Source organism: Triticum urartu, chromosome 6 (genome assembly GCF_003073215.2).
Source record: "Triticum urartu cultivar G1812 chromosome 6, Tu2.1, whole genome shotgun sequence".
Taxonomy (NCBI): domain Eukaryota; kingdom Viridiplantae; phylum Streptophyta; class Magnoliopsida; order Poales; family Poaceae; genus Triticum; species Triticum urartu.
In genome coordinates, this window is record NC_053027.1 from 540,813,791 (window position 1) to 540,838,432 (window position 24,642).

A 24,642-nucleotide genomic window follows, 5' to 3' on the forward strand; every position below is an offset into this window, starting at 1 on the left:
CCAACTCCCAGGGATCGACCGCAACCATAGGAGCACCAGATACGGGGGGAGAGGCACCGACGGGCCCGACCCATAGGCGTGGGGAGACACGCTAGCCGACGCCGCTGCCGACCCCACCTCCGTGGCGAGAGAGGCCTGAAGCTTCGCACGAAGAGCCGCCTCGTACTCCAGATCCGCGGCCGCCTCGCCGGAGCCATCACGCCCCCGCTTCTTCCCGGAAACCGCCTCACTGGAGGATGCACGGGAGCGATCCATCGCAGCCACCGCCGCAAAGGAGAGGGAGAGGGGAGAGGGAGGAGTAGATCTGGCGAAGCGCCGAATGGGTAGACGGTGTCGAGACAGATCTGAGGAGGAGGCGGGAAACCCTAGAAATGGGGGAACCGCACCCCTCCGCACCCATAAGTACCCTGACCGAGCCATGCCCGACTCGATAGAAGGCCTCACTGGAGGGGTGGGCTGGACCTGGGCCACCCGCGGCCCAGAAACCAGAGAAGGAAAGGGGGGAATCAGACAAGGACGCCAAGGCCAACACTGAGACAGGCCCATCCGGCCAAGCAGTACCCAGCACGGCCCGCACCATAGGCGGGGGAACCAGCGCCGCCCCCGATCCCAGATCTAGGGTTGGCACCAGCGCCGACGCCGCCAGAGCGACGGAGACCGCATCGGAGGGCGAGCAAGCAAGGGGACCCGCCGATGGCGGCGCAGCCCCATCCACCCCAATGGACACCAACGGAACCGCAACAGGGGACCAGCACGACGCATGCCGGCGACCACGCGAAACGCGGCGCCACCCATCCACATCCACGGCAGGCCCGACGGGCTGCCCCCGCCCCCCGGGCGCGAACTTACACTGGCGACCCGCCGCCGCAGCCACAGGGGAACAGCACACCGGGACAGGGCGGGGAGGAGGAGAAGGAGCCTCAGAATCCACCCGGAGCCATCGGAATCAAGCGCCCAGAACTTATTGGCCCGGAGAGGGGCGATGCGGCCAGAGCGAGAAGGGGAGATCAGGGAGCAGGGGGAGCGGCACGCGACGCCGGAGCGGAGCCCGGAGGAGTCCGCGGAGGTGAGGGAGGGGGAGGGGTCGCAAGGGGCATGGACGCCGCCGGGGCGGAGCCAGAAGCAGGTGTCGCCACGAGGGGAAGGGGGAAGGGGGGAGAGGCGAGCCATCCCTCGAACGTTTTTTTCAACTTTTGCCACTTGTTGTTCTGCAATAAATTTGGGGCCGCTTTTGGGGTGAAACGGACATTGCGCGGACGAACGGGCCGTGTGCGCGTGTCCTCCCCTGGCCCGCCCATCGGTGGCATAAGGACCCCTTTTTATATCCACCCCTCCCCCTCCAGCCGCACCCCTCCACTCTTTTCCACTCTTGCCCCTAGCCGCCGCCGCTGCCATTGCAGTTGTGCAGCTCGGACGCGCGTTCGCCCAGCCCCCTTCCCCTCGACGCCCCCGATCTACCCAACTACGGCCACCTGATTTGCGCACCCCGCGACCAGATTAGGAACGGATCCAATCGGTCTTGAGCTCGCCCGGCTGTGGGAGGCCGCTCCGCGCCATGGACTGGCCGGGCACCGGGCTGAAAGGCCCCGGCAAGGCCGCAAGGCCGCATGCAAGTAGTGGCTCCTCCTCTAGCCGCTCGGATCTACACCTTCGATGGTCTGTCGGCAGATACACGAATGATGGTCGGTCGGGCTCAGTGCTAGCCCAAAAACTCGTCGGCGCACCGTTGTCACTCATTAAGTGCGACGACTGCCCAAAGAAGGTCGTGCGCCGCGTGTCTACGACATCGGCCCAAAGAAGGTCGTGCGCCACGTGTCTACGACATCGGAACATTTCGGATGAGTGTTCATCAAGTGCTTAAACGATGGGGTATGTGCTACTTTAGCTTCAGTTGTGCTCTTGGATTTGACTAGTTGTGCTAACTTAAAAAAATTATTGTGTAGAATGGATGCAAGTTTTGGTATTGGGAAGAAGAGTACATCGATATATTGATAAAGCACAATTTAATAGATATCCGTGCACTTTTAGCTAGGAGACTAGTGCCTATGCACCCATTGTCTAAATACACATGAGACTAGTGCACTTGTTGCTAGAGTAGAGGCTAGACATGAGACTAGATGTGAGGAAGCAACGTCTATTTCTTTACACTCAAAGAAGAAAGAAGCATGCAAGATCGATCTTCCTTCACAGATCAACAATGAATGCATTGAGAAGGCACTAATCCAACTTACAAGAGCAGTTATGAAAGTTTGATATCTTCTAAAATGTATTCTTGTGGTTCTTGTTTTCTTTGGTCTTACTTTTCCAATCAAAATTTGGTGATGTATTCCCATATATCAAATATCAATAATGAAAAAGAAGTTATGAGTTTGCAAAGAAAATTACACATGTACAGGATGCGGTCAGATGCGTCCGCGCATTGGGCGCACGGTCACCGCATCCCAGAAACTATCCGGACACGACCTCATTACATGCCCTACCCAAACAGAAAATCCGGATAAAACGGACGTCCGTTTGGGTAACCCATGTGCAAATTAAGCCTATAACTGCGGACAGAGATATACTACTACATGCATGGTCTGCCTGTAGATTCGCCTGTATAACGGGTAGTACCAAGAATTGGCGCATGCATATGGATGTATCTACGGACGATCAATCAAGTGAACAACTGTGCAGGTTATGCCAAGACGGCAAGACCACGAGACCGAGCGTGGGCGAGCGCCGGGCCACCGGCCGGCCGACGCCGAGATTCCGGTGGACGCATGCATGCACGTATCTCGCACAGCAATCATGGGTTCATGGCCGTATACGAACACACTCTCGTCTTGCCACTCAACGGCGCCGTGGTAGGCGTCTGGACGACGGACAAAGATACGTACGTACCACTTGTTGTTCTGCAATAAATAGTCGTATCATCATTTGGTTTGTATTGTTGTATGTATGTATTGGCGTACATATGGGAACTGCATGTGCAAATTGAGCAAGTAAACCATGTGCCACGTATGTACGGCCCAGCGAGCACCGGTCCACTCTGAGTCTCTGAGATTCCCATGGACACATGCATGCATGCATGTATCTCGCACAGTACACAGTGCACACTAACACACAGGACACAGCGATCATGTGTGGCGTATACATCAGCCCGCAAGTGCACCACGTACGGAGGTCGTAACACGTCGCCGAGTGGTCGCTGCTCTCACGTACGTGCGCCGAATGTGGACGACGTGGGGCCTTTGGACCCTTTGCCTCTATCATGTGGCCATGTGCATGCACGTGCACTGTCCCCTCACCAACCAATCAAAGCCCCATCGCACTGCACACACATGCACACACACACATGAACACACGATCATGCATATCTCCTCTCCCTCTCTCCCCAACTCACACGCAGCAAATATATCTCCTCCAAGGACAGCTCATTAGCGTCCATATATATGTGTGTGCGTGCGTACACTGATGCATACTACACACAATCGAGCTTGTACTCCGCATGACAAAAGCACCACACGCACGGCGCACTACAGTTCACGCCAAGTTCGCGATAAGGTTTCTTGCTCCCTCATCATCATCGCCGGCGGTTTGTTGGTTGTAGCTACCTTGGTGTCGTCTGCCTAGGTCCCTCCCTTATCATGCAAGGCTCGATGCAGTTCAAGCGGGCGCTGCTCAAGAGCCTGCTCCTAGGTCTCCGGGAGCGTGGCGTCGCGTCTAGGGAGATGGGCTTCCTCGAGAGGAAGCGCGCCATCAGGCGCGCCGCCGACGCCGCCCTCGTCTCGGCCAGGGGCTCCGACGCGACGCGTTGGAGCCAGGCGCTGGAGACGCAACGTCGGCCGTCGACGAGCAAGAGGATCTTGAGGAGGTGCCACCGGCCTAAGCCGAGGAAGGCCGGCACGGCGGCGAGGCCGAGGGGCTCGGCTGGCGTCGTCGCGAGGGCCATGCTGAGGAAGAGGACGCAGGTCTTGAAAGGGATCGTCCCGGGAGTGCAAGCCGTGGACGATGAGTGCACGCTGCTGGGCGAAGCCTTGGACTATGCCGTGTGTCTCAAGGCTCAAGTTGATGTAATGCAACTTCTGGTGAGGGCTCTTCAAGCTCCGAAACAATAGCAAGGGAGTCTCTTTGCGTGTGCGGAGTTCGTGGAGATAATGTCTCTACCTTCGTTCGACAGCAACTCACAGCATGCAGTGAGAGGGTCAGCGATCATGGATATGTAATATTTTTAGTATGCCAAATTGTCATGTAAAATATTATGTATATAGCTATATTATGCTCCCTTCTCTCTAGAGTTACCATAATCGGTCTGTTCAACAATGCATGTCATATACGCGCACATCAATAATCATTTTCATTATGAGCATATATTGGTAAAAAAAGAAGAAGTTAAAGGACCTGTTGCATGCATGCACTCCGGTGAAATTGAAATTCTCCGTGAAAATGTGGAGTTTGTCCAATGGATAGAGTCGGCCAAGATTTTGCAAATGTTCAAGTCGATGGTACTAATCGTCTGATAATCTTGATTCTCCCCATTCTTGAGCAAATCTCAATGTGGAGACTTGCATCTAATGGCTAGGGCGTCGACTTGGATATAAGAAAAATCTTAGCCAACTTAGTTTTAGGGAAACCGAAAGCTATACCAAGTAAAAAAAAAATCATGAATATGCAGGATTGCGTATCATTTCATTTGTAGGTGGAGAATGAAACAACTTCAGAACTACGTACACAAGATGGTGTGGTTGCCAGCGCATGAGCATAACAGGGATAGGGATGCTCAGCCCTACAAAGTCTACGTCTCGGCTAACAGTAGGTAATTATGCATGGATAAAACATTAATAGATAAATTTAGAGAAAATTTATTTTGATTTATAGAAGATGAATAGACAGATTTAGAGAAATTTTACTTTCATTCTAAGATGTTTCCTATTTCCTATCGAGTAGAGTCAACAATAGCTCGAGGAAACAGTTCACTATAACTATTGCTCTGTATGATTGAGAACAGTGTGGGTGCACATGCGCGTAGGCTCACAATACTTTTGATTAGACCTGAATAATATTTCATTCATAAAAAATGGAAACATGAAGATCTTTTTCAATCATATGTTTGTTCTGTTATCTGAAAAAAAAAAATCCAAGAGGGGACAAAGAGCTGTCGATTGTGTCCACATGGACAAAACAGCAATTGCAATATGCGCCAATCTCCTGACTTTCAGATAGCTACCAAGTTGACCTTGAGCATGCAATTCTTGATTTCAGGAGTCACAACGACATGTTTTTGGGAGTTACTATTTTTTTTTTTGCAAATGTTAGGGGTACTATATTATAGTAATATTATGCCATTTTGGAAAAATATATGGGTCCTAAATTCGGAAACCGTGAAAAGAGGATAAAGACCATCACCTGAACCATGCCGCTTCGCCACGGCAAGCAGACAACGGCGGAGCTATGTGCCCCACCCCCCCCCCCCCCCACCCCACTTTAATTTTTTTTTACTAGGTATGTAATGGCGCTGCCCTGTAGCTTTTGGATATTTTTTGAGATAAGTGTAGCTTTTGGATGGCACATGCCCATTTGAGACAACTGTAGCTTTTGGAAGGCACATGCCCATTCTACGTACAAGGCCACAAGCCCATTTGAGACGCCTGTGCCCGAACCTGCTTGGAGCTTGGCTGCTTCACCCTCTTTTCCCCAACCACGCTCACCGCTCGGCCACGGCTGCTTTCCTCCGTCGCCTGCTGGCCTGCTCCATCCATGAACCAAGCAGCCACACTGCCATGACGCCCATGCCGAGTAGAAGATCGCCTTTGATCTGCGTGCACCAAAGAGGTCGTGAGGGAGGAACAAGGGCACACCTGACACGGTCATCTTTGGCTCTTCCCAATTGGCCGGTGGTCGTCGCCGGCCGGCACGCCACCCCTCGTCGCAGGCCGTCCCCCATCCGAATTTGGTCTACTTAATTTTCCAAGTGCCATCTACCCAGCTCAATTAAATCCTAAACTACTGGATCCCCTTTTGCAATGTTGCTTGTACGATAAATTGGGGGCAACACTAAATTTTGGTATATCTTGTATGAGTTTGACTAGTAATTTAGCAATTAGCATGCCTATTCATTTGACCTAATTGGGGATATTTTGACGGAACCCAAGAGCATCAGGGATAGGAAAGGTGATTTGTAGTACCACCCCTTTTGTAGGTGTTAGTTGTCTCATAGAACATCTTTCAAGTTTGAAGGCCGAGCGGCAACTTGTATACTTTGGTGTGCTTAGTTCTGTTATGAGCATAAATATTGCTAATCATACATGTATTTTGCGATCAATATGGGTAATATAAGTATAAATTTTCATGGAGGCTACAAGTTATGGTTTGTTGAACTTGGTTCATTTTTTTGGCCCCCCTATAGATTCTTGTCAAGCTCCGCCACTGCAAGTGGAGTTTTATCTTCAAAGGTAGCTAGAGCATTTCAGAGGTGGGTGGTCCAAGAAAGGATCGGTGCATGGTAGAGCGCACAGTAGGCCAACCCGACACAAAAAAACCATGAGGAGGCCAGGTGCCATGACATGATGTTTGGAAACACCGACAATGAATACGGGAGGGCCTTCCGCAACTCGGTACATGCTAAGGTTTTGTCGGGACTAGATTTTCATCAAAATGGAACTTTCCAATTTCCATTATGGGCCGTCTTCGAGGCTACCAAAAGCATTGGATCCGAGCAAATAAAAGGGTCGGGAATTCAGCACCCAATGAGTTCTTTACCAAGCCACGGGTTGAGTCAAAAGAGGGTACCCTCTCTATCACCTATGCACTCCCTCCCGAAGGATATATAGCCCCATCATATATATGAGTAGGCTAGAGAGGCAAGAGTTAATGAGCAGTGTCTTGCTGCCCTTGGATGTGAACCTCTTGTGCCACGTCTCTGCCTTTGCCTTGACCCGCTCTACTAGCGGGTCAAAGTCTCGGATCAGAATCTTAGTGTCGCAGATTGACATCCCAGGTATGTGGATATAGAAAAGGGACAACTTAAAGTTGCGGTTGTCCGCAATTTGCTACTCCTCCTCAGCGGGTAAACCACCAGCAGCCATGGGAGAACTTCTCATGACAAGTCTAATGGCGTATTATCACTTCATCGATAAACACATGAATAGCCGAATTTAGAGAAATTTTGCTTTAGACATTTTATGATGCTTTCTACCTCCAAGTGAGGAGAGCCAATAATAGTTTGATGAAACAGTTCACTATACCTATTGCTTTGTATGATTGAGAACAGTGGGTGCACATGCATGCGCGTAGGTTCAGATTGCTTTTTTCTATTAGACCGGACAAATAATTCATTCATAAATAATGAAAACATGAAGAACCTCTTCGCGTAGTCTATCATATATTTGTTCTGTTATCCAAATAAATATATCCACACGAGGGGACAAGGAGCCGTTGTGTCTACATGGAGAAAACAGCAAGTGTAACATGCGCCAGTCTCCTGATTTTCAGTTAGCCAGCAAGTTGACCCTGGAACATGCAACTCTTGATTTCACTAGTCACAGCAACATGGTTTGGGGAATTACTATTCTATACTAACAAGATTTTATCTCCTTTTCATGACGTATACATACGGAAGTGTACACATGCTTAGGAGCTTTGAGTTGACAGTCAATAGACGTGCATGCACATGGAGTACTGCACAACTAGCTTGATTCCTAGTATTCAATTAGCAATCAATCGTACTCCCTAGCCATCGAGTATCACCGTGCTGAACGGTTTGGGCCGTCCTGCACTTGTTGGTGATTTGTTAGATCTCTACTTTTAATGTCTCAGTTGGTAGGCTGCGTTCCAGATTTTATTTTCGTCCCATCATTTTCGTCCTTTTTTTTCGTCCTCCCTCCCACCTTTTATCGATCTCCCACACCCCCACCTCACCCGCACGCAACAAAAAAAACCCGCACGCAGAAAAAAAACACTCGTGCGATCACGATCCCCTCCCCTTGTGCGATCACGTACTCCCGAACCCCTCGCGCGATCCTGATCCGTTGCGCCCTGACAGCTTCGTAGCCACCGCCGCCGCCGCCGCGGACGACCTGACGGACAATCGCAATCGGAACTCGTGCGTCCGCCCTCTTTCAGGTTCCTCGCCGCCGCCGCCGCCGACCTCACTGACAATCCGCCGTGGGATCTCATGCGGGGCCCGATCACCTGCGTGATAGATCTATTTGTTGGCCCGTGGCAACCTCCACCTGCAGCTGCCGCCCACGCCCGCACCCCGCACCACAGCCCCCTCCGCAGGTTCTCATCGCCGCCACCGATTTCTCGTTCTGTCATGCTAGGTTGAGCGCCGGCCGGAGCTGGTCGGCCACGGAGATGGCCGTCTGCGTCGTTGTCCTTGGGCTGAGATGGGGAGGGGCGGTCGAGATGAAGAGAGGAGGGAGAGGGAGACGGCGAGCCCATGGAGAAGCGCAACCAAGAGCCGTCCCCGTCGTCGTCCTTGGGCTGAGAAGGGGAGGGGAGGACGAGATGAAGAGAGAAGGGAGACTGAGACAGCGAGCCCATGGAGAAGCGCAACCGGGAGCAAATCTGTCCGTCAGCGGTACGACGGCGACAGCCCCCTCCACCTCCGTGCGGCCACCCAGGTATGCAGCGCATTGCTCTATTCCAAGGCGCGTGCATGTCTTATTTGATATTGTGTGTGCGTGCCTGTCTAAATTGTTGTTGTGTATGATTTGCTCCGTCACTGCGCATTCCTACTATCCTAACGATGGCTGCCAAAACATTTGTTGTTCGTTCAGGTTCTTTCAATACTGCACTTGCTTCCTCTTCCTCTGCTTCGAATCGATCTTTAGTAGGTACGAACCATGGTCTTGAAGCTCATGCATGTTCACTGTTTTCTGCAGAATACATGGATAATTAAAACCTATACGGGAGACGGACATTCTTCTTCCACTTCTCTACATCATGCTACCCACCGGGCATGGATATTCACCTCCACCAATTTCATTGATCCTATGTGCTACTTCAGTTTATTAGCTATGTTTATACACTGTTCTTAAAGGCCTAAGCCGAAATCGCATGTTAATTCCCTGCGCAATTTTTGTTATCCTAATACACCTTGGCAAAAAAATTGTCACTCAAGATCGAACTCACAGTACTTAACTTTAACGTCTCTCTTCAAGGCAAGGTCAGGTCTAAGGTGAGCTCATCATATTTTCTTTCTTCAATCTCAGGTGAAGATTTATTTCCTGTGCACTAAGATCCGTTTTTTACGTGAATTAGGAGGCCAGACAGCATTTTACGAACCGTTTATGTCTCTGAACCGGACCATACCGTGGGTGATTGACGATTGTCTTAGTGTGCATAGCTATATTCTTGGGTGCATGTTAGCTCTAATAATTTTGACAATATGTTTGGTGACAGAGGAAAGATTTGCTGATACGTTTGCATTTATCGAGTTCGGTGCAGAAGGTATTATTATATCTTCAGATGCTACATTTACGTTTTCAGCAGTTAATTGATGGTTTGATACATGGCACATTTAATATAGCGGGTGCTAGAGCTGCACTTAACCTTGGTAGCACAATGCTTGGGTTCTACCCTGTTAGAGTCTTGCCTTCAAAGACAACTATCTTACCTGTGAATCCAGAAATTCTTCCGGTGGTAGGTTGTTTGATGTTTCACCTTCTGCCAGCTCTATTCTACTTATCCACAATACTAACAACAATATCCTATTCTTCCTGGCCCGTAGATGGAGGATTAGAAAGAAATGGTCTTATAAACGGTTTATTGTAAAATATGGATAAGAAGGTACACACTCATGTTCTACTTTGACATCGTATTGTCTTTCACTTGCTCATTTTCTCATCTTACATTTTTTTTATTTCAAGACACCGCAATCAAATCATATGTTTAATTACAATTTACATGTTTTCTCTGCAGGTTACTCAATTAGATGTAAAGAGTTTCTTTGAAGAACTTTGTGGTGAGGTGAGTTATGGCGCATATCCAATCATCGTGTTGCATAGCTTCTAAATAAGTATCTGTCTCATGGTGTAAAAAGTCCATAACTTTTGTGAGACTAGCTCTAAGACTGAAATATTTAAATAACACTATATGCTCCTCTCCTTATCAATATGAAGAAAACTGAACAAAGTACCTTGCACGAGTTGTAAATAAATAATTCTCAATTTATCAATACTGAACATGACATTTGAATGTGTTCAATAGGCTATGTTGATTGCCCTGGTGAATGACAGTGATATCTTTGGGGAAGCTTCAGAAAGTACATCAACTTCTGCAACATCTGTACCTACTGCAGATCTTACGAGTATTGATCAGCTTCTCAAAACAGTATGGCCTTGTCAGAATCATTATTTAGCATGTGAAGTCATTTTTGTTCTTTGTTCTACACAGTATAATCATTATTTTGTGTGGTAGGACTAGGGTTCCTACCGGCTCTACTGCGTAGGTTGTAGGGGCAAGGAGGAAGTGGGCGCGGCGAGGAGCGGGCGCGCCGGCGGCAGGGCGCCGTCGCGGCTAGGGTTGAGGGCGGCGGCGGCTAGGCTGCGGCGGCTAGGGTTTCCGGCTCCTCTAGGAGCCGGGCAACAAAAGATAATAATAGTCTTTATTGCTTCCTCCAAAAGAGTCTTACAATCTATATTTATATCCTAGATAACTTGTAGAAGAATCAATCCTGAGATAACTTGCCTAATCTGAATAAAACTAAGATAACTTGCGGGCCTAAGCCTGCCTGTTGGGCCTGCGGCGGCCATAGACCTGGCCGGTCATAACATCTCTCCCCACCTGCGCAAACAGCTCGTCCTCGAGCTGAAAGTCTGGATAGTGTTGAAGGAAATCCTCACGCTGCTCCCAAGTCACCTCCTCCTCCGGAAGGCCCGCCCACTGAATTAGGATGAACCAGACGCCACGACGGAGCTGAGCCTGCAACACCTTTGCTGGCTCTGGAAGAATGCGACCATCGGCGGTTGGAGGAAGCGTCGGAGGAGCCGCCGGTGGCTCGCCACGGAAAGGTTTGAGCAGCCCCACATGGAACACGTCGTGGATGCGGGCGCGGGCTGGAAGCTGAAGACGATAGGCCACCTTCCCAATGCGCTCCACGACAGGGAAGGGCCGGCGTAGCGAGGGCCAAGCTTGCGCTTTGCGCGCGGGTCCAGTGACTGCGTAGAGCGGTGGAGAAGACGCAGCCACACCCAGTCACCCACTGCGAACTCCGCCTCGCGATGATGATCGTCGTAGTAGTGCTTGGCCGTCTGCTGGGCCTGAAGGAGACGCTGATGGACCTCAGCCAGCATCTCATCACGGGTGCGGATAAGGTCACCCGCTACTGCTGTCCGAGCCGTCTCCAGGTCGACCGGAAGTATAGGCGGGGGTGGTCGACCATAGACCACCTCAAATGGCGTCGCGCGCAGGGCAGAGTGATAAGAAGTGTTGTAGCAGTACTCCGCCCAAGATAGCCAGTCCACCCAAGCGCGAGGTCGATCACCTGTCACACAACGCAAATACATGGCAATGACCTTGTTAACCACTCAGACTGACCCTCCGTCTGAGGATGGAACGCCGTACTCAGGCGTAGCTGGACACCCGCCATCCTGAAGAGGTCGCGCCAGACATGGCCCGTGAAGACTGGGTCCCGATCACTGACGATCGACGTCGGGAACCCGTGTAGACGGACTATGCCGTCGAAGAAAGCCCGGGCCACGGATGCCGCTGTGTACGGATGGCCCAACGCGATGAAGTGGGCGTACTTAGAGAAGCGATCGACCACCGTGAGGATGACTGACTTGCCCCCTACCTTGGGAAGGCCCTCGATGAAGTCCAAGGAGATATCTGCCCAAACCTGAGATGGCACCTCCAAGGGCTGAAGGAGCCCCGCCGGTCTCAGGGTCTCTGTCTTGTTGCGCTGGCAAGTCTGACAAGACCGAACCCAGTCGCGGACCAGGGCACGATCGCCAGGGATGTAGAAGTCGGCGCGAAGACGATGGAGGGTTTTCTGCACACCCTCATGGCCCGCCGAGTGAGCGAGCTGCAACACCTGGTGACGGAGATCATCATGCGCCGGAACAAAGATCCGACGTCCATGCAGGAGCAGTCCGTCAGAGAAGCGCCAGGGCTCCTCCAAGTCGCCAACCGCGAGCTGCTGCTGAAGAAGTGCGGCGTCATCGGCCGTCGCAGTGGCGCGTCGAATGTCGGTGAAGAGACCGAACGATGGCCCGGAGCGGATGCACACGGCCGTCCCGGCGGACGCGTCGGCGGTTGGCGCGAGGTCAGAATCGCGGCGGGATAGCGCGTCGGCCACGGTGTTAAGACGGCCCGGCCGATACTCGACGGAGAAGTCGAAGCCGAAGAGCTTGCTGATCCACTGGTGCTGCGGTACGGTCGACAGCCGTTGATCCAGCAAGAATTTCAGGCTGTAGTGGTCCGTGCGAATGTGGAAGGTCCGCCCCCACAAGTATGGCCGCCAATGACGCACGGCCTGGACGAGGCCAATGAGCTCCCGCTCGTAAGCGGCCAACTTAAGATGGCGCGGAGCGAAAGGCCGGCTGAAGAAGGCGAGGGGCCCATCGCCCTGATGAAGTACGGCGCCGAACCCGGCGCCCGAGGCGTCACAGTCCACCATGAACGGACGGTCGAAGTCGGGCATCTGGAGGACGGGGCCCATCGTGAGGGCCCCCTTGAGGGCCTCGAATGCCGTCGTCGCCTCAGCGTCCCAGGCGAAGGCGTCGAGGCGAAGCAACCGCGTGAGGGGCGCCACGATGAGTCCGAACTCCCGGATAAATTTCCGGTAGTAGCCAGCGAGTCCGAGGAACCCGCGGTGAGTGAGGCGTCGGCCAGGCCGAGACGGCCGCCACCTTATCGGCGTCCATAGCCACTCCGTCGGCCGAGATGACATGGCCGAGGTAGGCGACGGTAGGTGTCCCGAACGAGCACTTTGAGCGCTTAAGGTGGAGGTGGTGCGCCCGAAGCTCGTTGAAGACGATGGCGACGTGCTGGAGATGTTCGGCCCAGGTGGCGCTGTAGATAAGAATGTCATCAAAGAAAACAAGCACAAACTGCCGTAAGTAGGGTCGAAGGACGTCGTTCATCAGGGCTTGGAAAGTCGCCGGGGCGTTGGCGAGGCCGAAAGGCATCACCAAGAACTCGAAGTGGCCATGGTGGGTGCGAAACGCCGTCTTGGCGATGTCGTCCGGATGCATGCGCACCTGATGATAGCCCGACCGAAGATCGAGCTTGGTGAAGAAGTGTGCCCCATGGAGCTCATCCAAGAGCTCGTCGACCACCGGTATAGGGAACTTGTCCTTGAGCGTGAGTGCGTTGAGGGCGCGGTAGTCGATGCAGAAGCGCCATGTACCGTCGAACTTACGGACGAGAAGCACCGGCGCCGTGAAGGGTGACGTGGAGATCCGGATGATGCCTGCGGCGAGCATCAGGGCACACTGGCGCTCCAACTCATCCTTCTGCAGCTGGGGGTAGCAGTAGGGCCGTACCGCCACCGGAGTGGAGCCTGGTACGAGGTGAATATGATGGTCGTACACCCGGGCAGGCGGAAGACCCCGCAGAGCGTCGAAGAGGTCGCTGTGCTGCTCCAGAAGAGAATCCAGCAGGGGGTGCTCAGCCTCCGAGGACGCGGCAGCCAGCTGGAGATGTGGCACGGCAGCCGCGGCGCCCCCAAGGCCCTCCCACCGGATGCGGCGGCCCTGCCGCCAGAATGTCATCATGAGTGCGTCGAAATCCCATAGGATGGGGCCGAGGGTCCGGAGAAAGTCCACCCCGAGGATGAAGTCGAAGCAGCCGAGATCGATCCCTGCACAAGTAATGGAAAAGTGTTCGCCGCCGATGGAGATGGGAACGTCGCGGGCTAGCCCATGGCACCGGAGGCGATCACCGTTCGCCACTGTGATCTGCAGGCGCTCCCCGCCCGTCGTCGGGAGGGCTAGCCGACGCATGGTCGATTCGGGCAGAAAGTTGTGTGTGGAACCCGTATCTAGCAGGGCCACCAGGCGCTCGCCATGGATCGTCACCGGTAGCAGCATGGTCTGCTCGCCCCGGATGCCGGCCAGGGCGTGAAGGGAGACGACGCACGCCGTCGCTGCGGAATCCGCGGCCGCGTCCTCGGGCGCCGCAGGCGGATGTAACGGGTCGGGCGAGTCGTTCTCCTCGGTGTAGTCGACCGTCTCTAAATAAAAGAGGCGGGGGCAGACATGGGTCGGCGTATAGGGCTCATCGCAGTTGAAGCAAAGACCCTGACGGCGACGCTCCTGCTGCTCGGCCGCTGACAGCCGGCGGAAGGGCCGTGTGGCAGCCAGGGATGTGGCCGTCGCGGATGGGAGAGGCCGACCCGGGGCTGAGGAAGTCGGTGCTGGCCGACTGGGCTGGCGGCCACTCGGTCCGAGTGGCGGCTGCAGTGCCTGGGCCCGCTGCTCGAAGGCCCGGGCGTAGTACATGGCCGTCTGGAGATCGGGGGGATCCCGGAGCTCGACGTCCACGCGGATATGGTCCGGCAGACCGCCCACAAAGAGCTCGGCGCGCTGGGTCGCGGAGACGCCCGACGCGTGGCATGCCAGGGCCTGGAAGCGATCAGCGTAGTCCTGCACCGTAGATGTGAATGGTAAACGGCCGAGGGCCGCCAGTCGGCTCCCGCGGATAGGAGGCCCAAAACGGAGAAGACAGAGCTCCCGGAAGCGCTCCCCCGGTGGCAATGCCGCCCTCGTCCTGCTCGAGGGCGTAGTACCAGGTCTGTGCTGCGCCTCGAAGATGATAGGACGCGAGCCAGGTACGATCTGAAGCGAGCGTCCGCTACCCTCGAAAGAACTGTTCGCACTGGTTGAGCCAGTTGAGGGGGTCCTCCGTGCCCTCGTAGGTGGCGAAGTCGAGTTTGGCGAACCGCGGCGGTGTCTGCTGCGGCCCGCCGTGCTGAGCAGGCGTGGGGGCTCGGAAGAGTGAAGCTGGAGGTGCCTGATCGGAGTAGTCCGGGTACTGGCCGGCGGGGCCGGATGGCCCGCCGGACTGCGGAAACGGAGTTGGCTCAACCGGGGTCGTGGTGTAGACCGGTGAAGGCGAAGACCCCGCCGCCCATGCTGGCAGGGGGGACGGGGACGGGGAAAACCGGACCTGATGGATCGGTAACCCGGTAGTTGAGGCCGCGCCCGAGGTGGTCCCGGCTGATGAGGGCGCGGAGAACGGCGGTGGACGCAGGCCCTGGGACGCCGTCGGCGGCGGCTGCTGGGCCGGCCATGCGGGGAACGGCATCTGCTGAACCGGCTAGACGGTGGGCGGCGGCTGCTGCAGCCAGGTGGCGGCCGAGGTGGCCGGCGGCAAAGGCCAGAGGGGTGCCGCGGCCGGTGCTGGCCCGGATGCCAATCCCGCCTGGATCGGCCCGAACGGGGGCCCGCCGTACGCGGCCGCGCCCTGGTACGGTCCTGGTGGTGGCGCGAAGGGGCTCGCCCCGCCCCCGTACTGCGGCTGCTGCTGTAGGAGAAGACCAGGGGCGGCGATCGGGGCCGATGGCGGTTGAGCATAGGCCCCGGCCCCATATTGCTGGTGGAGCTGAAGCCCGTGGACGGCGGTGACGAGGTGATGTAGCATGGCGGCGAGTTGCTCCGGAGACAAGGCGGCCAGCAGCGATGGTGGAGATGCGCCCGGAGACGCCGGTGCAGGTGGTGCTGAGGAGGAGACGGGACACGCCAGCGAGGTCCCGGCGGATGCGGTCGGCGCGGTGATGCTTGGCGCCGTCGTCATGGGCGCGGTGGTGCCGACGGGTAGCGGCGGTGGTACCGACGGGCAGCGGCGGCGGTGATGGCGGCATCGACATGATCGCAACGTGGTCTCTGAATACCAAATTGGTAGGACTAGGGTTCCTACCGGCTCTACTGCGTAGGTTGTAGGGGCAAGGAGGAAGTGGGCGCGGCGAGGAGCGGGCGCGCCGGCGGCAGGGCGCCATCGCGGCTAGGGTTGAGGGCGGCGGCGGCTAGGCTGCGGCGGCTAGGGTTTCCGGCTCCTCTAGGAGCCGGGCAACAAAAGATAATAATAGTCTTTATTGCTTCCTCCAAAAGAGTCTTACAATCTATATTTATATCCTAGATAACTTGTAGAAGAATTAATCCTGAGATAACTTGCCTAATCTGAATAAAACTAAGATAACTTGCGGGCCTAAGCCTGCCTGTTGGGCCTGCGGCGGCCATAGACCTGGCCGGTCATAACATTGTGTTTGCGCTTCTGTGGTGGAGTTAATGAGCCAGGATGAAGTTCGAGAAGTTGCATTACACCATGTAAATATTAAGGTTCCACTTTAATGAGTTGTGGAAGACAAGTGCACTGGTAAGTGTTCAAAATTTTAAGTGTGTTGGTGGAAGTGGAAGGGGGATTGTGAGTTGGATCTGTCATTAACAGAGGTGGTGAACTTGGATTGGTCATGCAGACATAGCTGTTGGAGAAATAAGAAGATGATGAAGAGCGATTTATGGGTAAAAAAATATAGTGAATAGATTTGCATGTGAAGTCAAGTGTATATGCCCAGACTCGAGCAGGTTCGCTATTATTGTTGTTCTTGTGTGTCAAGGCTTTTGGCTGCAGACTTGCAGGTATACATACGAGTCTGTGCTTAATTTTTGTTACGTTTCTTACTTACCACTGTTATTTCTAGCAGAAGGGGCAGCTGGGGCATGGGGACACTCTTGCGTAACCTCCAGCTGTTGTTTCTAAACTATGAAACTAAGAGAATCGTATGCACTGCCCTTCATTTTAATTGTGTAAACATGTGTGTATGGTATTGCTAAATCCATGAACATATGGCATCCAACATACTTGAACTTAATAGTCCAACAACATTACATGTTTTCTCGACATGTTTCCAAATGCTAATTAGAAGTTGTCAGTTCTGCAGATACAACATAATTCCAGCAGCTGTTGGAAGAAATCACACGGTGGTTGTAACTAGCGAAGGGGAAAATGCTTTTCATTTGGTGACAACATGCATGGGCGGGAGGGGTTCACTAAGGAATGGTCGACTCCCTCGCCTGTTGCTTTTTTTCTTTATGGTTGATAGATGACACAACTATAGAAGTGCAGTAAATACGGCTTATATTGTCACATGTTCTTACAACCTATCTGTTTGGGTGATAATGAAACCAATAAAAATATGGCGGCCATTAGTCAGTGTTTCACAAGTCATGTATAGATCTTTTAGTTTTGTGGCCTACACGCTTATGTATAATATTTATCTGTTGATAATCATCTTTGTCATATATTGTTAAGGACATGAAAAATGATGTGTTTCAACAACCATGAAGAGCATTAGTTTGGGTGTTTTAAAAATCTTGTTAGTCACAATCTTATGACTGTTTTAGACGGAAAAAAATCAATTGACAAATCTAATGACTTCGTTTATGCTATACAGGTGAGTGATAAGCTTGATCATCGGAGCTTGTGAAACCGTGTGAGATTTTGAATCCCCACAACAAGCCCGAGAGGCTGGCACTAATCACGAGGATGGGGGCTGAGAAGATGCATGACAAGCTTCCCCATATGATCAGAGCCGTGCGTTAAGCAGGGCTGATTGTCACCTGGGTCAGCGATCCCATGCACCGGAACACCATCAGCACATCTTGCAGGTTCAAGACAGGACCATTCGATGCAATCCGGATAAGCATGATAACTTTTTGCATAATTCGACACAGAACAACCTACCTATATCTGATTTTTCACGTCAGTTGTTACGGAACCACATGCCATTTAGACATCCAATAGCATTGTTTAGACTTGTCAACTTTGGCATTGCATGGTTCTGAATTTTCACTGTTTCTTATGGTTGTGCAGGCTGAGGCTTTGTTTGATGTCCATGAGTGAGAGGGAGCTACCCTGGAAGGGTTCACCTGGAAATGACATGGCAGAACGTTACAGAGTGCATTGGTGAATCCAACACAATGACCTGAAATGATCTCATTTCCTGCTACCACACACACTGCGACCCCAGGCTGAATGCGTCACAGTCGCTCGAGCTGACCTTCACCATTGCCGATAGGCTAAGGAAGAAGGACATGGAACAACCTCATATCTAGGGTACAAGCTTAAGATATATATCTTATGTTTCTTCCCTGCAAAACCCTCTTCTGCTGCTAGAGGACATAATTTTACATTCTTTAGTTTTTTCAGTAGTATAGGTGGCGTTTGATTTTGGAAATACCGAGGAAAATCTCCCTCAAATAATAGGATATAGTTATTTTGTTGCATTACCAATTGTGCTTGGTTCAATTTCTTTTGTGTTCATCCTTTCTTTGATGCAGATAGTGTGAGAGAGATTACATGAGACCTGACAATAGATTACTCATTCGCTATCTGCTGAGATTGTACATAATGTTTATTGATTAAATTTGGAAATGTAATCTGAGAAGTAAGGGCATCTATAGTGCTTCCCTAAATTTTAAGTCCTCAAAAGACACTCCAAGTTCAACTCAAATTTTGAGGAGTTAAAGGTTATTGCAACCAGCCCTAACCCTAAAAGTTAACTCCCTATAACTTTTAGGAGGGAGTAGATGATGAATGTTTGAAGACATGCAAAGTTTTGCAAGGGATTTCAAAGAAGCACTCGAAATAAAGCTGTCTGGTTGGAATTCCAATATATCTAAATGACAACTTTTACTTCCGTTTGGCATTCCAACGAGTATAGACGGGTAATGAATTCATAATAGAAACATTTATTTTTTTATCACTATATTCTTTATATTATTAATTTAAAAAATTGCAGGAATGTGTATGGCTATTTTGTTTTTCACTAGCTCAATGCCCATGCATTGCAACGAGACAAAATAATTTTTTCAAAAAAGTTGAACATAACCGGAAATATATATAATTCCCACATCTTAAAGTTTGATAATTTTTATATCAATTTATGCACATACATTTCTCGAAAAAGAAACAAATACAAGCTTCACCGATAAAAATGTAGATTGGGCCTGATCCAAGAAATAGAAGACTTGTACATTGATTGCATCCACCGATAAAATCCCAAATGTGTGTGGGCAAGACTACCTTCGTGTTTTCATAATATAAAAAATAGTAGGTAAGTGTCAATCTGTTGCTGGTTCAGAATTTGATAAGGTTGAAAACTTTGTATGAAAATCTTTGTAATTATTTTGAGTTGTGGAAGAGACAATACTTCGATAATATGCACTGGATGGCGGAGGACGAAAAATAAATAAGGTGGGGCAGCTCTAAAGCATAAAAAAATTCCAATGGAAAACCAAAGTAGTTCATGCACACTAAAATGCACACAAATACTTTTTAAAATCATGCTATTGTCTGGTCATTTTCTCAAAATGACACTAAAATTTGAATAATAATTACTTCTCTTCTTTGTCTTCGTCTGAACAGTAATACTTATTCACAGATTTTGTTAGCTTGCTTCAAAAATTATTAATCCTGTTATGGTGTGGTTGCCTATTACTCAAGATGATTTCACATTAGCTTCAGAGGACATGTATGTTGCGTATCCTTTGCCTACTGAGCACACACAGAAATTTTTCTATCGATATCGTTAACTGAAACATATTCCATTTTTTATCAATCGGTGGATTTGACTAATCTGGATATATTATAAGTGATATTATTCACGTATCATTTTCTTATTTCGAGTAAGCTTGAAACTGATGGTCTCAGTTGGTTTGTGTATTGACTTTCTTTAGAGCCTGAATCTACAGAAACTAAGTAGAGGGTCGCCTTTTGTGCAGGAATTTGCAGCAGGTCTGATCCCTTGCGCGTGCTCCTCCGCTTGCCCTCTCGACCCTCCCCTTGCTCATCGCCATCCATTTTATTCAGAGTGTAGATGGCGGGCAAAACACCTAAGCTCCAGGTGAGCTTCTACTCCATCCTGTAGGTGTCGTAATTTGTATGATGTTTCGTTATTAAGTTTTGCAATCTAATGGCTTGCTCTACTGTTTTTATTTTTAATCTCAACATTTCGAATTTTATCGGTCAGAGGTTACTTGAATGATTCATGGGAATTGGAATGTGGGGGGTCTCAAAGAATTTTTATAAATAAAAATCCAAATATCAACGTTTTCTAATCTCGCTCGATGGTTGAGGTCTTATATAGAACATCATCGGTATAATGATGTTGAAAGCAACCTGCCAACATCATTTTCTCCGGAACATTGAGAACCGATAGGATTCTATGTGTATTTACACTGACATTCTCTCTCCTTCGACTAACTGAACATTGAATTAATGTCGTACATGCATCCTACTTCATATGAGCAGCGCTCATGTTTCGAAAAAATAAACAGTGTGAGTTTACTATTAAAGTGGATGTCTTGTTTCTCCGGGAATGAGCTTAAAAAACACATGAGCTACTGTGACTAGGTGGCCACTTGATAAGGTGTATGTGTTAGTTTTATGTTCTGTAACATGTTAGCTGTAGGCAGTATTTTTGGACTGAGACTTGCTCCTGTTGTTTGTTTCAGATATTCAGTCTAAGATCTAAATTTCAAAGATCTAAATTTCACCAATATGTCTTTTGTTTACATTTCCTGATGTGTTTTAGATGAACAGAATCACTTGTGTTTATATGGATAGTAGCTACTTTTACTTCAGCACATAAAGAACGAAATATGTATGAGTATTTTTTAAAGCATTTCTACATAAGCAAAACATATCAAGGGGCAGTATGCTGGAATAAAATCATACTTACAAATTTGTTTCTAGAGCAAGGATGAAAAGCACTCCATACACAAGGATGATGATCCATCTGTTTCTAGGATGGTGGGACTTGAGGTCAAACTGCACAGGTTTACATTCAACTTCGCTTGTTAATATTTCTGACATATACTTGATGGAATATACATAAATATGTGTTCTTTCTTATAGGTATGCACCAGATTCAAGGATCAGCTACTTGATGAAATATACAATAGACTCTCCTACTCAACATTACCTTAAAAAAGAATCAAGGATCAATTCAATGGGAATTGGAATGGTGAAAACACTTGTTTGAGCACATCGATCTGATCCTCATAATAGCATATTTTTAACAAATCACTGTAGTCAAATCATTTTTTTATAATTTCTATAGTAAAATCACTTACTATTGTGTATAAGTGCCATTAAGGATCAACCTAGATTTGCGGGATAGTCTGGAATATATACCCAAGGCATTATAATTGCTCTATATTATTATTAATTTTGTATATCATCACCTTAGACTACTCGAACTGTCGGCCATGCTTTGTGATTAAACAATTCTTGACTCATTAAATCCATTTCAAGTGTAAAAGTGTTGAATTGTGATCCATGAACAGCAAGCCCATTTGGGGAATGTATTTGAACAATGACCCAAGCAGTCGCACAAGTGGATCTGCACATATTATTATCAAGGTATCGTCTCATCTTTCAATTTTCTTTGCCACTCTAAAACAATGACCGAAGCAGTCGCACGAGTGATTTTTTTTCTAGAAGCTTGACAAGAAAACTGAAAACAAATAATTAGAGAAGATTAACCGGGCGGGAGGAGAGGGAAGAAGGGATAAAGAGAAAAGAAATACATAGTAACGTTATATTGATTAAAGAGTTCTAGCAATGTATCTGCTTCTAACTATATATAAAGATCTTGCATGTGATTAACCGGGCGGGAGGAGATGGAAGAAGGGCTTGGCCACTTGGATCGTGAGATGACTATTCGGTTGACCATTTGTGCTATCTATTCAATGTCATGCATCATAGAAACAAAGATTAGTTTTGTTGTTGTGGATTTTGCAGGAAAACAGAGTAGGTCATGGTGGATGAAGAGAACATTAACCAACAGACTTTTCGGTAAAAAAAATTGGCTTCCTTGATTAGTTTATTTCTTATCAATTAAATTTGTATGTGAAGTACAGAAAGTTGATAATTGGGACAGAATTATGACTTTTACTATGTATCATTTTCATATATTCCTCAACAACACGTCTAGATTCATGTAGATAATAGTTTGAACACGTCTAGCAATTTACATGTCTTCTGGGCAAGCTAAGCTATTTTCTTGATGATCCAAGCAGGTTGCTGATCAAATATAAAATATGTAATTTTCTGGTTCAGTAATAAACGGGCAATTCAACTTATAGCTGGGGCAGCCTGATTTCCTCCTACACACGCCCGCTGGCAGCAGCAGTTACGACCAGGCGGTTGCGGAAGGTGATACGTGTGGTGGTCGGTGGTGCCTGGGCTATTGATGTTCGATTTGAGAGGAAGAAGAGAGTGGCTGCTGATTTTGGGAGGAAGAAGAGAGATTGAGCGTGTTGTTGCTGCCGTGTGTGGTCTTGGGAGAGGAATAAAAGAGAGTAGTAGAGAGCTCTAGAGAGATAGCAAAGGATTGAGAGGCTACTGCTATTTGTATTGCTGTCGATGCTTGCACAATGCCACTGGTTATTATATTGGGTTATTTATCTTTGAAAAAAACAATCATTTTCTCCCTTCAATAGTTTAGTCATGACTTAGTTTTACTTACTAGCCTCTCTTCATAATTATTTTTGGATTAAATTTAGCTTTTTATAAAGTTGTAAAGAATAGGACTATTTCATGCATCCCGACGGATATGGTTGTTATCCACCTGGAAAGGAATAAGATAGCATCCATGTTGTCGTCCCTTGTTGTTAGTTTGGATTCCTATTTACTTTGTGTGCCATTCCTTAATGCATGAATCAGTTGCAGTGTGAATGGGATTGACTTGTTATTTTGTTCAGTTTGTAAAAGGGTTGCTTTGTGCAAATTCTTAACACAGTCATCATAATTGCATTTATATCAACTACCTATTATCGAAATGATAGACGGCTCCAAAATTATGGTTGTACTATGCTAAATTGCTAATTGCTATTACTAGGAATAAATACTCATGTATCTCTAAAAAGACTACTAATGTACTCCCTCTGTAAACAAAATGAAATTTATTTATGAACCGATTGTAATATTACCTCGGGCGAAGAATAACTTATACTCCACCCTGGGTGATGAATAGTATTACCATGTATATATAGTGTGTGTTGTGTGTTGTGTGTGTGTGCTTCAGACATGTCATTTAATTATCTATTTGGTTTATTCACTAATATCTGATTGAATCGGGCATGTGCGCGCGAGGAGGGAAGAGGAGAGAACCATTGACATTTTTCATTGATATTTTTCATGCTTTGGACGAACATTTTTATGCATAGCTTTCTTTTCCATGAGAACACATGAGTGTGGAGCTGTCGTTGTAGAGCCCGGGATGAAGGGTGGGTCCAGTATAGAACCAGGAGGTACTAGCACTAAGATGGGAAGGTGGTTGCCGCCCTTATCCCTTGCTGCTGGCCGGCCACGGCGATGTTGATCACCGGCTCACTTAAAATACAATTTGATGGATTTTGTGATAAGAGTGAGCGGGGCGGAGGTTGGGTTTGGTATGTTTACTTACAAATTTGCATTCTTGGCTTTTGGGGCGCCACAGGTGGCGCAATACCTCCTCCATGGCAGTGGTGAAAACACACGGACACGGGGGAGGGGATCATGGCGGAGAGCGGGGCAGGCATTACGGGGGACTCCTCCTTAACGGTCTATGAGGAAGTATGGTGTGAAGGAGGGAGGGTGTCATGGTGAAAGTGAGGCGGACGTCACCCACTACGGCGGGAAACAGAGCAGAAAGGGAAGGGTCCGATGAGAAAAGGAGAGGGTGTGTCGTGGTGGTGGGGTTTTGCGTTGGTTTCACATGTTGGAAATAACATCACGAATAGTCTGGATAGCAACATTTCTTTCTTATATATGGGCCTGATTTGGGGCACCCGGACTATCTGAAAGGATCGATATGGTTGACTAGAGGGGGGGTGAATAGGCAACTACCAATTTTTAGCTTTTCTTTACCAAATTAAACTTTGCATCAAAGTAGGTTGTCTAGATGTGCAACTAGGTGAGCAACCTATATGATGCAATAACAACAAGCATACAAGCAAGCAAGGGTAGAAACACTAAAGAGCTTGCACAAGTAAAGGTAAGAGATAACCAAGAGTGGATCCGGTGAAGACGGGGATGTGTTACCGAAGTTCCTTCCTTCTGAGGGGAAGTACGTCTCCGTTGGAGCGGTGTGGAGGCACAATGCTCCCCAAGAAGCCACTAGGGCCACCGTATTCTCCTCACGCCCTCACACAATGCGAGATGTCGTGATTCCACTATTGGTGCCCTTGAAGGCGGCGACCGAACCTTTACAAACAAGGTTGGGGCAATCTCCACAACTTAATCGGAGGCTCCCAACAAGACCACGAAGCTTCACCACAATAGAATATGGCTCCGAGGTGACATCAACCGTCTAGGGTGCTCAAACACCCAAGAGTAACAAGATCCGCTAGGGATGAGTGGGGGAATCGAAAATCCCTTGGTGGAAGTGTAGATCGGAGCCTTCTCAACCACTCCCGAGCAAATCAACAAGTTTGATTGGCTAGAGAGATAGATCGGGCGAAAATGAAGTTTGGAGTATTTAATGGAGCTTGAGCAATAAATGAAGCTTGGGGGAGGAAGAGGTAGGTGAGAATGAAGAAGGGGACTCCCTTTTATAGTGGGGGCAACAATCCCGTTGCCCCCCACCAACCAGCCCCGCACAGGGCGGTACTACCGCTGAGAGGGGACGGTACTACCGCCAGGACAACGGTACTGCCGCGCCAGCCAGTG

At 49.4% G+C, this 24,642-nt stretch overlaps 1 protein-coding gene and 1 long non-coding RNA gene across 3 annotated transcripts; both read left to right on the forward strand.

Annotated features, from left to right (window-relative positions):
• Positions 1-3,359: 3,359 nt before the first annotated feature.
• LOC125512778 (transcription factor IBH1-like 1) lies at positions 3,360-4,267 on the forward strand. Of its 2 annotated transcripts, XM_048677860.1 has the most exons (2): positions 3,360-3,546; positions 3,648-4,267. In XM_048677860.1, the coding sequence occupies exons 1-2, from the start codon at positions 3,457-3,459 to the stop codon at positions 4,098-4,100; spliced, it is 543 nt and encodes a 180-aa protein (XP_048533817.1). In that variant the 5' UTR covers positions 3,360-3,456; the 3' UTR covers positions 4,101-4,267. The 2 variants fall into 2 exon arrangements, with proteins under 2 accessions (XP_048533817.1, XP_048533818.1); XM_048677861.1 differs by having other exon boundaries at positions 3,371-4,267.
• A 12,597-nt stretch (positions 4,268-16,864) lies between these two features.
• On the forward strand, positions 16,865-18,399 carry LOC125512780. The gene is made up of 3 exons (XR_007285545.1): positions 16,865-16,986; positions 17,381-17,594; positions 17,800-18,399. It is a non-coding gene; the product is annotated as an uncharacterized LOC125512780 (long non-coding RNA).
• The last annotated feature ends 6,243 nt before the right edge of the window (positions 18,400-24,642 follow it).

Bases quoted from the DNA above. Each gene is read 5' to 3' on its own strand.
- LOC125512778 (XM_048677860.1), top strand. From the start codon at position 3,457: ATGCATACTACACACAATCGAGCTTGTACTCCGCATGACAAAAGCACC. The intron at 3,547-3,647 runs GTTTCTTGCTCC...GGCTCGATGCAG, and splicing joins CACGCCAAGTTCGCGATAAG to TTCAAGCGGGCGCTGCTCAA.